Raw genomic sequence first — 15662 nt, 5'->3', positions numbered from 1 at the left:
TGTTTTTTGGTTAGTTTTTTTTTCGTCAAAATTGGTTTAAAGTCGTAGTTTTTCGGAGTACCAGCCGCACATTCCCACCCAAACCAAAGTTGAGACCCCCCCCCCTCGGATGCTAAAATCACGAACCTGTGACGATAAAGCGTCATCATCATCAGTTTAAATTATTGCAAACCAAAAAAGTTACATAAAGCTTGAGGGCGTATGCCTGGTTAATTGTACAAGACAGGTACAACAGGCAAAACAGCTTTAGGTAATATCGTCACCCAACCACGATAATAATTGCCTATTGTCATTTTTTTTGGAATTTAACAGAGGTACACAATATGGTGCAAGCATGCATCAGTTACATTATCACCCTATTCATTTCTATAATTATTCCTTTTAATTTGTCCCGATTGCTGGAATTATACGATAAATGTAACAATAGATGAATCATGAAACTCATACAAATACAGGTAACACCGGTTCGTAAATAAATAAATGTGTGGGTATTAGTATCATAGCATGTACTGTTATTAAAATATGATGTAAATAGTTTTATAAATGCAGACAACTTCCTGAATAATTTCACTCCAAAAGCCAGTCAAGATCACCGTCAATTTCATAATGCATGGATGAAAGTTAATACAAGATGTTCAATTCTTGCATTGCGCGCGGAGATCGAAGTCAAATGTTAACGTAGTTTCCTTCATGTTTTCTTGGTAGTATGCGTCAAATGTTTCATTCTGAGCCACGGTAAAATGATTCTTCCAATCCCCAACAGTCCCTATACAAGAGAAAAGAAATGACAAACATTATACTTGCATTTATAAGTTGTTAGGTTTTTTTGTACAATGAGTATTTTACTCATTGTATAAACAACAACTTATAACAAGTATTATTTTCCAGGTGACTAACTTTGGAATTAAAAGTGCTCAAATCCATTACAGGTGAGCGTAGAAACCAACCGTCTGATGATCGGTATACCCAATGATCGTATTAGCAGTAGTAACGGTTGCCTCAGTTTCCAGAGGTCTATACTTTGAAGTTGTAAACAACAACTTATAAATGCAAGTAAAAAACATGAAGTTGACCTTCCGATCCACGCTCCGAATGGTCTTCTTGTAATTTTGAAAAGCTATAAGCATGGCCGGTTTTGAAACATAGGCTTACTTAGTGTGTTTATATTCAACGATGAATAAATCACCTCTCATTCGTTGTAATAAGTGTTGTGACGATAATTCATTCGATAATTGAATATTGATCATAGTGCAGTAAGCCATGATAACCATTCATCAAGTGAACGTTTTTATATCCGTGCATCAATTGCACTGAATGAAGCGATGTTTTGTTTGTGCTTTGATAAAGACTTCACTCCTTGTTAACCCTGCAACCGAGATAGATTGGTCAACATGATGGCGATTATATTGTCATCATGTCTTGCACGTGAATCATATTCAATTATATTTCGATCCTTCTAAGATCCGGAAAAGGCGCTATATGAAACACCGAAATTTATTTAATTAATTTATTTATTATGATGCGATGTAACCCTGGTAAGACTTATTATTAAAACACACATTATGTATTTTGATCAGTTTGTCTGATGATGTAAATTCATAATAAATTCAATATGCATCGACTAAAACCAAATTGACCCCGTTTCGTTGCAAACAACCACTTTTGTATCAAATTTCACCTCGTACGGGGCCAAAAAGAGCCCCAAAAGTGGTGTATATATGACCCCGTATTTTTAAGTGTGTACATATTAGCTGATACTGCTCCCTTACCTTTTCTCATAAAAGATTTGGTTTTCTTGTGAGGTGGAAAGTGATTGGTTAAGTCAGGGTTCGTCATTGGGTTTTCTTTCATCTTACTGAAATCAGAATTGATAGCTATTGACTCAATAGTTTCATTTGAAAGAGGGCGACTCATGAAGTCGGCAACTTTACCAATAACACTGGTCAAATCCTAGAAATAATAAAAGCGGGAATAAAAAATTAATAATGGTTTCAATGAGACACTATCTGTACTATAAAATCACAAAATTGTGAAAGAAAATGGAATTGTCTGAAAGGCTCAATCATCCGTCCTCTGGTTTGAATACATTATATGAGGGATGGGGTGCTCGATCCGGCAACTCTGGCCCGCGTCAGAATGTAGCTGAATGTGTCCAAAATCGGCAAAATGGGAGAAATGCCGTCAATTAATTTGAACTATAATTATGGCCCGGGGAATTACACTCTTTGATTTTGAAAGTCTTCATCTAACCACATAAGGCTTGTTTAAGACATATTTGTTGAAATATGACTATTTGTTAGATCAGAAATATGCCTACTTTGCATACCTTTTTCATGTCCTCATATTTAACGAAGAGAACATTTGGTTCATCTCGTCTCTCCCACCAGAATTTAGCTTCCTCGAGGTAGTGACCACCGTATACTGAATGGATAGAAAGCATTTAGACATAAGCATCAATCTCTTAATTTACATACCCGCCATTCATCCAGCTAGCTCGTTTAAATTCCTTGTTCACTTAGCTATAGGTTTAGGTAGGCATATATGCGATGTCTATGGATTCTACCTACCTCTTGCCGCGCAGAACTCATCAAGAAAGTCCCCGAATGTCGCAAAATTCGGCATACCTAAATTGTACTCAGTAAAGTGGTAGTAGGACACAGCCAAATCTTTTGGATTCCTTGCAACGTAGATAACCTTTGGCTTGATATCCCAAGTTTGCTTAGGTAGAACCTGATAAGGTAAATGCGTCTTGATCAGTCTTGGCGATGGCAAGTCATCTATGACTGTTGGCGGAGAGGGTACCATTGACACCTGGCGGAAAGGAAAAATGACCTGCCAATGATTAAAGAGCTCATGAATGCAATACGCAGCTTTTTAGCTGGGCTAAAGACCAGCTCTATATATATATATTCCTCACTGAATCACCTTTTGTTGTTGCGCAATAGCTTGTTGGTCTTGCACAATATAGCTTGCAACAGCCATCTTCAATCCAATCCAGCTTTGCCCAAACTTATATTGCAGGGTCTCAACTGCCCAAGAATCTTATGAATGACCCTTGTGTATTTATCTTCAGTCAGAAAAATTGTCCACATGTCTGATATTCGCCGTCGAAGTGACGTAGTTAATCAGATTAACTACCATAGCAATAGATGAATACAATTTTGACTGATCGCCATGCACTACGACGTTCACGCGGCACCTGTAAGATTAGTATCTTTGAAAAGAGCGGTATTGTATTCAATCTATTGCTGACATTAATGCAATCTGCTTGTAGTGCAGGGCGATCTATTCATCTATTGCTATGGTGGACAAGATATCCGATTATGACGTCACTTCGACGGCGAATAGTGACTATAGTTTGTGGCAGTGTGGCTGCTTGACAACACCATACCAGCATGCAATGTTGAATACCGGTATAGACCACCGTGATACTGCCGAAGCACCATAGTCCAGATAATGGTAACAGAACCGCCCTAGTTAGTCTAGCGCTAATATTTCCTTTTAATCTTGTTCTGACTTGTACTTCTGACTTATATAATAATCTAGGTTTGAGGTTTTATTGACAGCCATTTAAATCAATGTCAACGGTTATTTTTATAGCAATCGTACCTGAGAATAATGTTTGACCGGAGACATTTCAAGGAATGGTACCCTAAAAGAGATGTTTGTTCCATTAGCCTTGTTCACATCACCATTATTTAGGATCAAAGAAATGATCTGAAGCATCCACGTATTACCTGAGAAATAGACAAACAACAATGATATACGTAAAAATTCGTTAATAAGCACATGTGCCTATTAAGGTGTTGCTCGGCCGGGATAAGAACGATCTTTAGGGTAGTTTTAAATACAAGTTATGTAACACAGGTATAGCACATGTGCCTGTTAACGTGTTGCTCGGCCGGGATAAGAACGATCTTTAGGGTAGTTTTAAATACAAATTATGTAACACAGGTATTTGTAAATTAAAAAAAAAAATGAAAAAGTTTAACAAGCTACCTTAAATATTCGTTCTTGTCCGAGCCACTCGTTTTAAAATAAATAGGCACATATGCATATTAACGAATTTTTACGGTATGTGGTAATAACGATAATGATGATGACGATGATGATGATGATGATGATGATGACAATGATGATGATGATGACGACGACGACGATGACGATGACGATGATGATGATGATGATGGTGACAATGACGATCACGATGACATTGATGATGATGACGATGATGATGGTGACGATGACGATGGTGACGATGACGATGGTGATGATGATAATGATAATGTGACGATGAAGATGATGATGATGATGATGATGACGATGGTGATGATGACGATGACGATGATGATCGTGACGATGACGATGATGATGTGATGATGATGATGATGATGATGATGATGATGATGATGATGATGATGATGATGATGGTGACGATGACGATGATGATGATGTGACGATGAAGATGATGACGACGATGATGATGATGATGATGATGACGATAACGATGATGATGATGATGATGATGACGATGACTATGATGATGACGATGACGATGATGATGGCGGCGATGGTGATGATGATGACAATGACTATGACGATGATGAGGATGATGTTGCATATTGTACCTGCTTTTGGATAGGCAAGAACGAACGTATCATCTTTTCTGACCTCCCATTTTTTAAGTAGCTCCAAGGTCGTTGTTGTTGTTGCGCGTTCAAAGAAATATCCTTCAAATTCGTGGAAAACGTTCTCCCCTTTTTTCCATTCTACAACGGGAAGAGATTCTACTAAATGTTGCAATTCTGAAAATAGCGTGAAGATAAGTTAATATTAGTAAAATAACACTGACCTTAAATAATGTCTTGAAATAGGGCAGTCCCTCATTTCAAATTATAAGTTTTGGTTTCTCTTTTGTTCAGAAACCTAAAATCAAGGGATTAAAAAGTGGAGCAGATCTGGTCTGCAATCATAAAACTATTGTGCTGGGAGGACACAGTATAGGGCATTAAACCATATGTATTATAATGGCCTATTGCGCTAACATAAGTATTATCGGATATCTATCACCGCGGGCGGTAATTGATGCTCTTTGAAATCTGATTTAGTCTTACTTCAGATAAGTCTGTCGTAGGTGGCATACTTTCATGTCACCGTATAATTACACCCCGAGTTCTCATGCGCGTATATTGAAGGAGGGTGTTGTTTATTTGTATAAACGATGCATGGTGACGGAGATGATTTGATTATGAATTAGTTTATTGTCCCCGCTAAGCTTACCTAGGCTCCCCTTCTTCCCACCGATATAACCTCTTCCCTAAGTGTCTCCTTATCTCCATCCTCCTCGCCTCCCCCTACATTCGATATCTCCTCTATCTCGAGCTCTCCTCCCCCCTTCCCTTTCCACTTCCAATGCTCTCTCCCATCTGTTTCTCTCTCCCCTCCTATAAAAGTCACTAGCTTATATTGGAAGTCATATAATGGCCTTCCATCGATTCTCCTACATGCGCCCCTTTTGTAATGTCGAATGCAAATATTTCGATGAACTATATTTTTTCACAGCTTAAATACCAATGGCTAATTGGATTGTCTAAACCACGTGTTCAATTTAGATTGACATGCTCGATTTCTCTCCTCGTGAATATTGCACTGCGAAATTTAAACATTTCTTTTGTATACTTACATCTGGTAACTTGAAACCAAGTGATTATCCTCTTCACACCATTGTATAAGAAACTGAAATGAAAACCTAATCTTCTTTCTACAAATTTTAAGTTTCTAACAAAGGGTATCGATAATCACGTCAGTCAAGAGCTTAGGCATGATAATAGGAAACCACGTGAACAAAACCAAAACCAAAACTAAAACTCAATACTTAAAATGAGGGAATGTCAATCGTTAACGTAAGAGTAACATTGAGTATCCCCTTCACATTGCTCCAGAAGTCTAATTTGCTCAAAGCTATCGAAATCTAGTTGAAATCGATGAAGCATTGGTGGCCAGAGATTTTTGAGTGGGTGAAGACTGCAGAGTCCTGGTTTTCGTTGGAGCTTCCTCTCCGGTGCTGGTTAAAGAGAGCTTTAATGGACTATTTTGTCTCACCTACGTAAGACTGGGCGCAACTGGTTTCAGAGTAAGTTAAACCATACACAACGTTAGATTGTTTGTCTTTTGGGGTTTTGTCCTTCACGTGAACTAGTTTGCTCCGTAAGTTGTTGGAGGGCTTGCAATTCAATCCGACGACATTATCATCTTTGATAAGGAGGAGAGGTGGTTTGAGAGGGGGAATTAAAGAAGCCATCCGGGAAAGAGCCGAACAGCCAGCACTCAACAAGAAGGGAGGTCTCCGTTTCCTGCTATCGCATGCCTGGGACCCCACCGTGAAACAACTTCCTCGCTGCATTACCATCACATGACCAAACCACCAGTCAATTCTCTGCACAGTCTGATGAAGAACCGGCCAACGGGTCGCAACCGTTACTGAAAAAATCGTTGGTGAGTCCAGAATTTGGTTCATATTTTGTCTTCTTATATTCAATTCACGCTCAATATAGAAAGAGGGAGACAGGTGTCTGCCTTTCCTCGATAATAAGCTAATCTCTCTCGGAAACTGAACGGATCAGCAAAAATCCGGCAAGTGCACTGCAAGCCTGTACTAACACAGATCAATATACTTGAATTTTAGCTTGCACCATCCACCGTTGAAACACAAGCTGAATAAAGAGATGTTACACGACAGTGGCTATCAATACTGGACATTGTTAAGGGCTCGACCAAAACAAAAATGAACAGAATAAGGATGGCTCACAAGATACCAATTTTAAAGAAGGGCGTATTTTGTCACCTTACCCTTTGTGAAAGGCCTCTCAGAAAGTTTCTTCAGGAGTAGGCCTAAGCACAGCTTTCAATCCCCAGACTATGACTCCTTTACATTGGCAAATCTCGCCCAAGCAAAAAACATAACTCTAAAGCAATCAGTTCCATATCAGCGATTAAGAAGCACATTGACAGGAGCAAAGGACACCAGATCATGGGAAGCGTAAAGGTGTTGGAGATGGGGATGGAAGACTTACCTCATAGGGTTCTGGAGGCAATTCATATTATAACAAAAAGATCCAGGCTGAACCGTGAAAGAGTTAGACCTTGATCCTGGGCTTGATCCTGTCTGGGACAACCTCCTCCGCTATAACATTTCTTTGTTTGGCATCATCGAAGATATTAAAAATCAGTAGCAATAAATCTTCAGAGCAATCCTCCGTTGAAGACATCGGTCGAGCCAGCGAAAGCGCTTCGGTGAGTGTACCAATTTTTAGTAGTGTAAATTCAATTTGCTTTTTATGACATGATTATTTTGCATATATTTTGTTAATCCATCTCGTGATGTTCGTGATCATGGTGATATTGCACGTAATTGATGAGGACGATCACTGCATGACTTATCAGATCACGGGTCAGTTCACACACGTAAATATTAAATGAGGACGAAGTTCATTAAAGCTTATCTATCAAGTTCAAGTGCATACATTTCTTAAAGGTGGACGAAATTATTGTTCAGTATTCACGAGATTTTTCAACAAGAAATGCACTACGTGTAATACTGTACACAGGAAATTCATGTGTCGAATCATGACAACCACACAATGAGCCGAAGTAGAATTTATGGCTTCACAGATCTGCTCTGAAGATCTTCAGAAACCATGTCAAATCGGTTGCATCCGGGGTTGCAGATGGCGCAATGCCCCTTCAAGAGTGGGTCATTGTAAAAATGTATTTAAAAACCTACAGCAGTACCTTTAATAAAATTTAACAAGATAAACATAATCACAGTAAGTCAAGTTGAAGTTTGGAACCTAGACAATTTTAATATTATTTACCTTTGTTCATGATGTATTATTTGCGCCGAGTTATTGATGGTCACCCGTTTACTACCAGACTGACGTGCAAGTCTAACCTGTCAGCAATAATAGGAATAAAATCGGCATTAATATGGAATAATTACAGGCTAAGAGAAGGTAAGAATTGTCTGATTAGTAAAACAATTCGATAGCATTTACGTTATCATGGTTATATTATACAAATATATACTGCCATGAGAGGTTCTGGTTAAAACTATGGGCCCGAGGTGAGATCAATTGGTACTATTTTCCTGAGGGGCGCAGCCCCGAAGGAAAATAGTATTAATTGATCTCAACGAGGGACCATAGTTTTAACCAGAACTTCGAATAAAGGCAGTATATATTTGTTTTATATACTTCATTAAAATATTCTTTGTTCAGTGATTGGTTAAAAGAATTTTATTTGACGTTTTGACTCTCCAGCTTCTATCCTGAGTGAACAGCACGACCAATTTAAGCAAAACCTATATTTTGCCCTTCAAAAAAATCGAATAGGCTAAAATCGGGTTAACCAATTACAGCAGCGCGAAATCACGCTATGGCAGTTTCGCGTGCGTGAACTGTTCCGTCGCATCGAATGCGCGCACGCGGAAGGCATGGTCAAAAGTACTATTTACGGCTTGGAGTACTATACTATTTACGGCTCATCCGGGACATTGAAAATACTATTTACGGCTTAGAGGTACTATTTACGGATAGGAGTACTGATGGTAGAACTATTTTTGGTCATGTGATCCACTTTTAACCAATCAATGAACAAGAATATATTAATGAAGTATATAAAGACAATTAACTGCTTAATAATACTAGCAGCGTATATTTCACCAGTTTTGTCTGACAATGGACAAGCATTATATCCTTGTTCTCCAAGAATGAATGCAGAAAATTGCGGAACTATTGTTTTTACTTGACGGTGAAAAAATGAAAATAATTACAAAATGCAATGATATCATTCTTTTTTGTAGACATTCCTGAGATTGTAAATAACATATTCAGGTACATGTATTGTCAACTGCCTGATGAGAAAAGCTGAGTGTTTTCTGCTTGCTTTTTGCCTTATTTATTGTATACCCAAGCCATACAGCACACAAGCGCAAGCATTCCACGTGATTCGATTGCGCAATCAACCGAGCACACATACACACGAAAACGCTTACCGGGCCATTACCTCGTGGCTTGCAATCCCCGGTCTTGTCGGCAGCACTCGAGGGGTTGTGGTTCTTAACCGGACCGAGGCGAGCAACGCCTCGGTGTCGACTTCAATGTTGTATAATGTCATAAATATTCTGATGTGTTTTTTAAATTGTAATTTTCATGTAGTTAAGGACACCATTTCCCAAATGTCCCCGATTGGGCGTATTGGTCTCAACTGAAAACCCACCCAACAATATACCAAAATCGCTGGAAATGGAGCCCAAAACGGTGGCACATATACCCGTATGCTATGAAGATCCCCGCGGGCCAAAATATGTTTCCCCCATCTACCTATCTCGTCTGCAAGCAATTTTAGCAGGGCGAGGGGGGGGGGGGGCAAGCAATTTTTGATTTTTGGACGCCATTCGAAAACAATTACCGGGCCGGGATGCTCAATTGCACAACCCCTAGGTGCTTATAAATATAAATGTGTGCCAAAATCAAGATCGGCATTTCCACTGATGACGCATTTTTAAATTCCTTGCAAAAAGAATATATTGTACACAACGCAAGAAAGCTTTTAGGTGTCAAAAGCATCATAAATTATTGTGGTATGTTATGAAATGTGTATGTTTCGTAATATCATAACAGCCAGGTACAATAATATTTATAATATCAAGATTGTTTGAGGTTGAAGGTTGGATTGCTGTTTGAGATTAAAGTTTGCTAAAACAATATCTTTATTCTTTTCAGTTCAAGTTAGGAGGTTAAACTTAGTACTTGTTTGTACAATATATAATATATGTAGGAATTTAGGTCATGTCGATTCTATATGTATTATGATCACGCAAACCAAAGAAGGAAATGTTTGAGAATATTTAGTTACTACATGTGTAAAAAAACGCATCGATTTTATAGTGGGTACGCAAAGGCATAGATGCCTAAACCCGAAAGCTTCGGCACACTTTACAATGAATCGCTGAGTAATGTGTGGCGCACGACACGCCATATACCATTATCACAAAATAATGATACACAAGATATAAAATCAAAGTATATACCTACCGGAGTAGGCGACTTTACTTTGAGTTTCAGATGAGTAATTTAGGTTTGTTTGTTTGTTTGTTTGTTTTGTAGAGTAAATGGTGCTTTCGACTGCTACTGGTCACTTAGCTAGACATCCCATTAAGGTTGGTCTGAACCCTGGAATTATGGAAACTTTCGGGACTCATAACTTCTAAATTGTTGGTGTAAAGTATATAAAAGTATACATATTTAGAATGGCAAAGACTTGATAAGTTCATCTGTGAGGTCAAATTTGGGCCAAAATGGCACTTTTGGCCCCAAATCTAAAATAACGGTTTTGGCCCACTTCTTTTTGTGCACCGTAACAAAAAATTTTGGGCCAAATTTTTTTTTTTTCTTAATTTTTAAAACTAGATCAAAATATCTAGGACCCGTTTTTTCATTTTCTTGAATTTTGACCAATTTCACCAAAAATATTTGAAATTTGTGCCAAAATTGGGCTTTTTAAAGATTTTTTTGAAAAATCTGCATTTTTGGACCATTTTTGGCGCAAATTTCTCAAAGTTAGTCGAAATTCAAAAAAAAGAAAAAACGGGTCCTAGATATTTTGATCTAGTTTTTAAAAATTAAGTGGGCCAAAAACCGTTATTTTGGGGATTTTGGGCCAAAAAAGTGCCATTTTGGCCCAAATTTGACCTCACAGATGAACTTATCAAGTCTTTGCCATTCTAAATATGTATACTTTTATATACTTTAGACCAACAATTTAGAAGTTATGAGGCCCGAAAGTTTCCATAATTCCAGGGTTCAGACCAACCTTAAATAGTATGTAGTTTTATTCCACTGCAATACATTTTATGGTTCACTGCACCTTAGTTATTTCCATTGTATTGTCCAGACCGCGTAAATGTCTCCTGTGTAGTTACTTGTACAGTGATTTCATTTCCTTTCCTTTCAAACCAAACGTTATCTTCTCTGAGCCACACCAGATTGAGTCAGCCAAGCCTAGCTAGGCCGTGGACAAAACTCAACATGGTCCTCCGGCTAGCTGAAATCCTTGAATCCAAGCCTGTTCCCCATTGCCAAAGTTAGCGCGACCCATCCGATACCGTGTGGAGGTTTGGGTTAGGTTGTCCGCGAGCAATCACTATGTCAGCTCTATGGGCCTTGCCGGACGAAGAAATTTAGGCTGAACCACCATCCCTTAGGAATAGGAGAATATTAATTCCATGGTGTCAACAGCCAAACTATTCTAGAGTCTGACTCCTTTTGAGAGTCAGAGTCACTTGACTCTATTCTGGCTGTCAGGGAGGGACTTGTCATTAAGAAGCGCACACCTTACATATACATACCATAGCCTGGCTCCCGAGTTCTCGGTGTACCAATACAATAAATAAAGTTTCTTGCCCAGGCGAATTTCAAGTTAGCTCAGTTATTTCACGATACAAACAGGGCCTACGCCAGGGCCTACGCCAGGGCTCGAACTCGCATCCCCAAACACTAACTTGCTGATGTTGAAATTCCTAAATCCCTGGCATACATGGTTGCGAAGGTATCAACTTTTATTTGTCCATTTTGTTATTGCTCCGTGGTCCTCGTTTTGTAGACTGATTTCACTATCCAATCCAATATGTTGCATGTGTTTGGAATGAGATTTCAAACTTTTTTAGAGTGAATATTTTCATTTTTTTCAATTGGAAAGGATTTGTCCCTAGTAGTCCGGGACGGCAAAAGATTGAAAAACAATGAAAATGATTCCCTACTAAATAATTCAATCGAAAAAGATTTGCCCTTAACTTTAAATCGCGAAAAGGTTCAGAAACCTACATTTTGATTTTCCACATTCGCCTTGCCTATAACATTGAATAGCGGTATCTGTTGACCTAGTGACGAAAAGTGTTTTTAGGAGGAAGTGTTAGCTTACGTTTGATATTTTAAATAATCTAATTGGATGAAGGGAACACTTGAGGTTTCGACAAAAACCAATCAAAGAGGCCCATCTTTCAGCTAGAAGCTCCACAGCTCTTACATTGCTATGCACTCAACCGTGTAGTGTAATCAAAGACTGTGCGGAGACATTTCACTGCTTGCTTGACGAAAATGTGTGCTCAGGTGTATCGAGGTGGAAACTGTGTGGATGATGGTTTATAAGAGAATCGTTTTTGTATAGAAACCTTTCCATATGACTGTAGAAAAATATGACAATTGATTTTTTGTTTTGTGTTATAAGAGGAATAATTTGAGATACATTACAACATGATGGGACTATTTTTAAGACCCCTCGTGGGAACCACAGGGGGGCATATAAAAATGGAACCAATCAAATTTGCTCCATCATGTAACAGGAAAGGAAAGCACTCTGTGTTTGGACTTGCAAGTCTATTGTTCTTTCCTGAATTACCATTTACTTGCTTGTATGTTGTTTTATAATATTGGTAAGTCAAATAAATAATATTATTATTATTTTTTATTGCTTTTGACCTTTTCCTTTGAAATACTTGTGTTTTTCAAAAATACTTTTATCAAAAGCATTCCATTTCATTATTCTATAACAGTTTTTGAGAAATTTTACACAACTTTTTCAAACCACCTGCATCTGTACCTCGAAAACAATGGTCATAAATTATATTATATAAAAGCTTTGAAAGTTTTACCTTATTGGTAATATTGTAATCGTAAAGTTTTAAAATTCCATTCTTACAGGTAGTAAAATAGTATTTTATTACAAATGCCAATAAAACGTGTCATTTTTATCATCATGATATCAATATAAATATGCGTAAACAGCCAGTAAATGCAATTAAAAATTGGATATTTTTCCAAACCATGCTTCTACATGCGAAGCAACTCCAAACCAATGGTAATATTATAAATTTTACGTTATTATAAAAGCTTATGAAGTTTTATCTCATTGTATCTCAGATTGTATTTATTATAATCGTAGAATTTTTAAAATCCATTTTTATACACAGTAGGGTCTTTTAGCAGTATTTTATGATAGTTCTGATGAAACGTATAGCTTTTTACGGTATTTTCCCGACGTTTTCCCCGCGTTTCCAGGCGCGGTTTTTCGATGCGACAGACAACGCGTGAATTCCGGGTTTTAGGTTCTCCGCTGCGATTCAGTTCGATTTTCAGCTGTGATTTTAAGTTATTAGCCAGGTAAGGGGGTTTATTACGACGTTTTCTAATGTGGAAGCTGGGTGTGGAAGACGCTGCGCCGTCGCCATGGAATCCGACAGAATAACGCCCGGAAGACGACGTCCTATACATGAATGGCCTATTGAGGCAAACAAAATAATGTCGATCGGAAATTAGGAAATTGCGATTTTTGATATTATCATGGTAATGTTTATAATGACCGATAAAGGATCAATGGTAACTCAGTCGCTTTTGTAGCCCAGGCGTATTCCGGTCATCAATTTCAATACATCTTTGCTATAGCAGGGCCATATTATACTCATTAAACTATTCCATAAATAGTTAAGACGAATGTATTTTAAGCTCGCCGGTGGCAATGACACAAAACATCATCCTAATAAAAAAGTGATTTTCAAAAGAATAAACTCGGCGCAACGTTGGCAACTGAATCGCAAATTTGTATTTGTCCTTTTGTCGGTTACATATTATGAGCAAGATTTCCACCGTAAACATTGGAATTTGGCTGTCACGATATCGACTCCTAAAACTGGTCCGATTCGGGTGTCTGTAAAACCATGGTAAAACTAAGACTAAGACCTGTAAAACTAAAAACTAAAACCTGTAAAACTAGACCTAGGACCTGTAAAACTAAGACTTGTAAAACTTAGGCGTTAGTTCGATTCGTGTCAAATTCTATTTGTATTCTGTGTGGATTGCAACTTACAAGACCATGATTATAGCTTTTATAGACTAAAACTTACAATGAGATATGGCAAGTGACATACCGGTATGTTTCACTTTCCTGACGCATCCTCAAATCAATTATTGTCAACGCGTAAGCATGATAAGGAAGACAAGAATTGAGCCCTGTATGTTGGGTCCAAGAGAAGCATGTTTTAAATTCTCTTCAAAATAGTCAAATATTAAAGCTTCTAATATGGTTTACCACACAATGTACCTATGAGCTCAGTAAAATGCATTTGAATTCGCGTTTCATAATTTAAAACACTCACCTTGGCTGTATCGAAGAATCAAAAACAGGCTATGCTACTTTAAAATGAACACAATTGAAACGGCGAGTGTCACAAGTTTATGAAGTACACCAGCATTAATAATAATATTTTCCTCACGTATATGCGACGAAGAGATACAAAATATCTCCGAATATACCAAGAGACTGCTGGTGTGTGAGACCGAGAATACCGGGGTTGGATTCAGTTCAAACAGGGTTGTGGGGTTGTGGTGGGTGTGTTGAGGGGGCTCAAGCTGCCGAATCTGTACCAATTTCGATTAAAAGGATAATGTTGCCCGAAATAGGAACCCATATTTAAGGGTTTTTTGTTGTTGTTAATACAGGTTCATATGCGAAAAACTGGTTTTAGGTTAAAATTCATAACCTCATTAATAAACGCGATGCGTGCGATCCAATCATATTTTACTATTTGCGAAAACGCGAACGCAAATCGAGGTCATTAATATCTCACAATTGACCGCAAAATGCGTAATTGTTCCAATTGTCGCACACAATTGACTTCTGCGTGCGCGGTATTGTGCGTCCAACAAACTGCGCGCGCGCTGGCTGCCGTATTTGGATTGCGCGCTACCATATTTGCACAGATTGTGATACGCACTTTTGTTATTGGTCGTTCTGTTTTAGCCTGATCGATTTTTGGCAAGGGAATATGTAAAAATCATCTATTTTTATAAACTTTTGAGCAAACTTTTGTGTTATTTTGTAAGGTGAAGAGATTAAAGTGACGGTTATGAATGAGGTTAATAACTTTGCATCGGTAATATGTCGGGCATTGTGAAAAATCTAAACATTTTGCTTTGGACCTCGGAATATCCCTCGGGGCTACGCCCCTCGGGATATTCCTCGGTTCCAAAGGCAAAATGTTTAGATTTTTCACACTGCCCTCCAAATAACCGATGCGCAGTTATTAACCTCTAATTGGTGAATCAAAGCAGCCATGTCCCAGGATTGATTTTTTTATACTGTAGACCCATGTCTAAGGAAAGTTCGCAGAAAATACTACCCATTTTGAAGGGCACATTCTCCTTTGCCTCATATACTGAGAGTACCCCCGGGCGCGAACTTCAAACTTATATGCCCTAAATCACTTGTTTGTAGGGATCCCACGGTAGGGATTGTCATTCCGGCGCATATTTGACATGTCCGGTTATTGTGACTTCATGATGTGGAAAATTTCGATAAATGAAAGTTGCAGCAACATGTTTATTTTAACAAAACAGAATATTAGTGAAAATTATCATAACGGGATAACAATGTGTTATACGTGATAGGAACAAAACTACTTGTTTTATGCTTCTAGATTGTGACGTGTAAAAAATACTACTATTTATTAATTGTTGTGATTTTTTCATACATTCATTTTAGGCAAGCCAGGTATCAATTTCTAATCATAATGTATTTTTTGTTTTGGTTTATTTCAGAAAATATTCGGA

The 15662-nt window shown here is 38.0% G+C and overlaps 2 protein-coding genes across 2 annotated transcripts in view; one reads left to right on the top strand and one right to left on the bottom strand.

Annotated features, from left to right (window-relative positions):
- Positions 1–15662, top strand: part of LOC140155696 (replication factor C subunit 4-like) — a 443685-nt gene that overhangs the window by 248870 nt on the left and 179153 nt on the right. The gene's annotated exons all lie outside the window — the stretch shown is intronic.
- Positions 2297–6301, bottom strand: LOC140154647 (sulfotransferase 1 family member D1-like). Its single transcript, XM_072177214.1, has 5 exons — positions 6103–6301; positions 4629–4805; positions 3610–3737; positions 2568–2811; positions 2297–2421 (listed from the first exon to the last, which is right to left on the bottom strand). The coding sequence occupies exons 1-5, from the start codon at positions 6299–6301 to the stop codon at positions 2297–2299; spliced, it is 873 nt and encodes a 290-aa protein (XP_072033315.1).

Source organism: Amphiura filiformis, chromosome 6 (assembly GCF_039555335.1).
Source record: "Amphiura filiformis chromosome 6, Afil_fr2py, whole genome shotgun sequence".
NCBI lineage: Eukaryota > Metazoa > Echinodermata > Ophiuroidea > Amphilepidida > Amphiuridae > Amphiura > Amphiura filiformis.
Note: the sequence above shows the minus strand (reverse complement) of the source record. Positions and strands in the feature narration are given on the sequence as shown.

Excerpts from the sequence above, each read along its gene's own strand:
- LOC140154647 (XM_072177214.1), bottom strand. The coding sequence starts at position 6,301 with ATGGCTTCTTTAATTCCCCCTCTCAAACCACCTCTCCTCCTTATCAAA. Across the intron at positions 4,806-6,102 it reads TTGCGCCCAGTCTTACGTAG|AATTGCAACATTTAGTAGAA; the intron begins GTGAGACAAAAT and ends CGCTATTTTCAG. Across the intron at positions 3,738-4,628 it reads TCTTGCCTATCCAAAAGCAG|GTAATACGTGGATGCTTCAG; the intron begins GTACAATATGCA and ends TCTATTTCTCAG.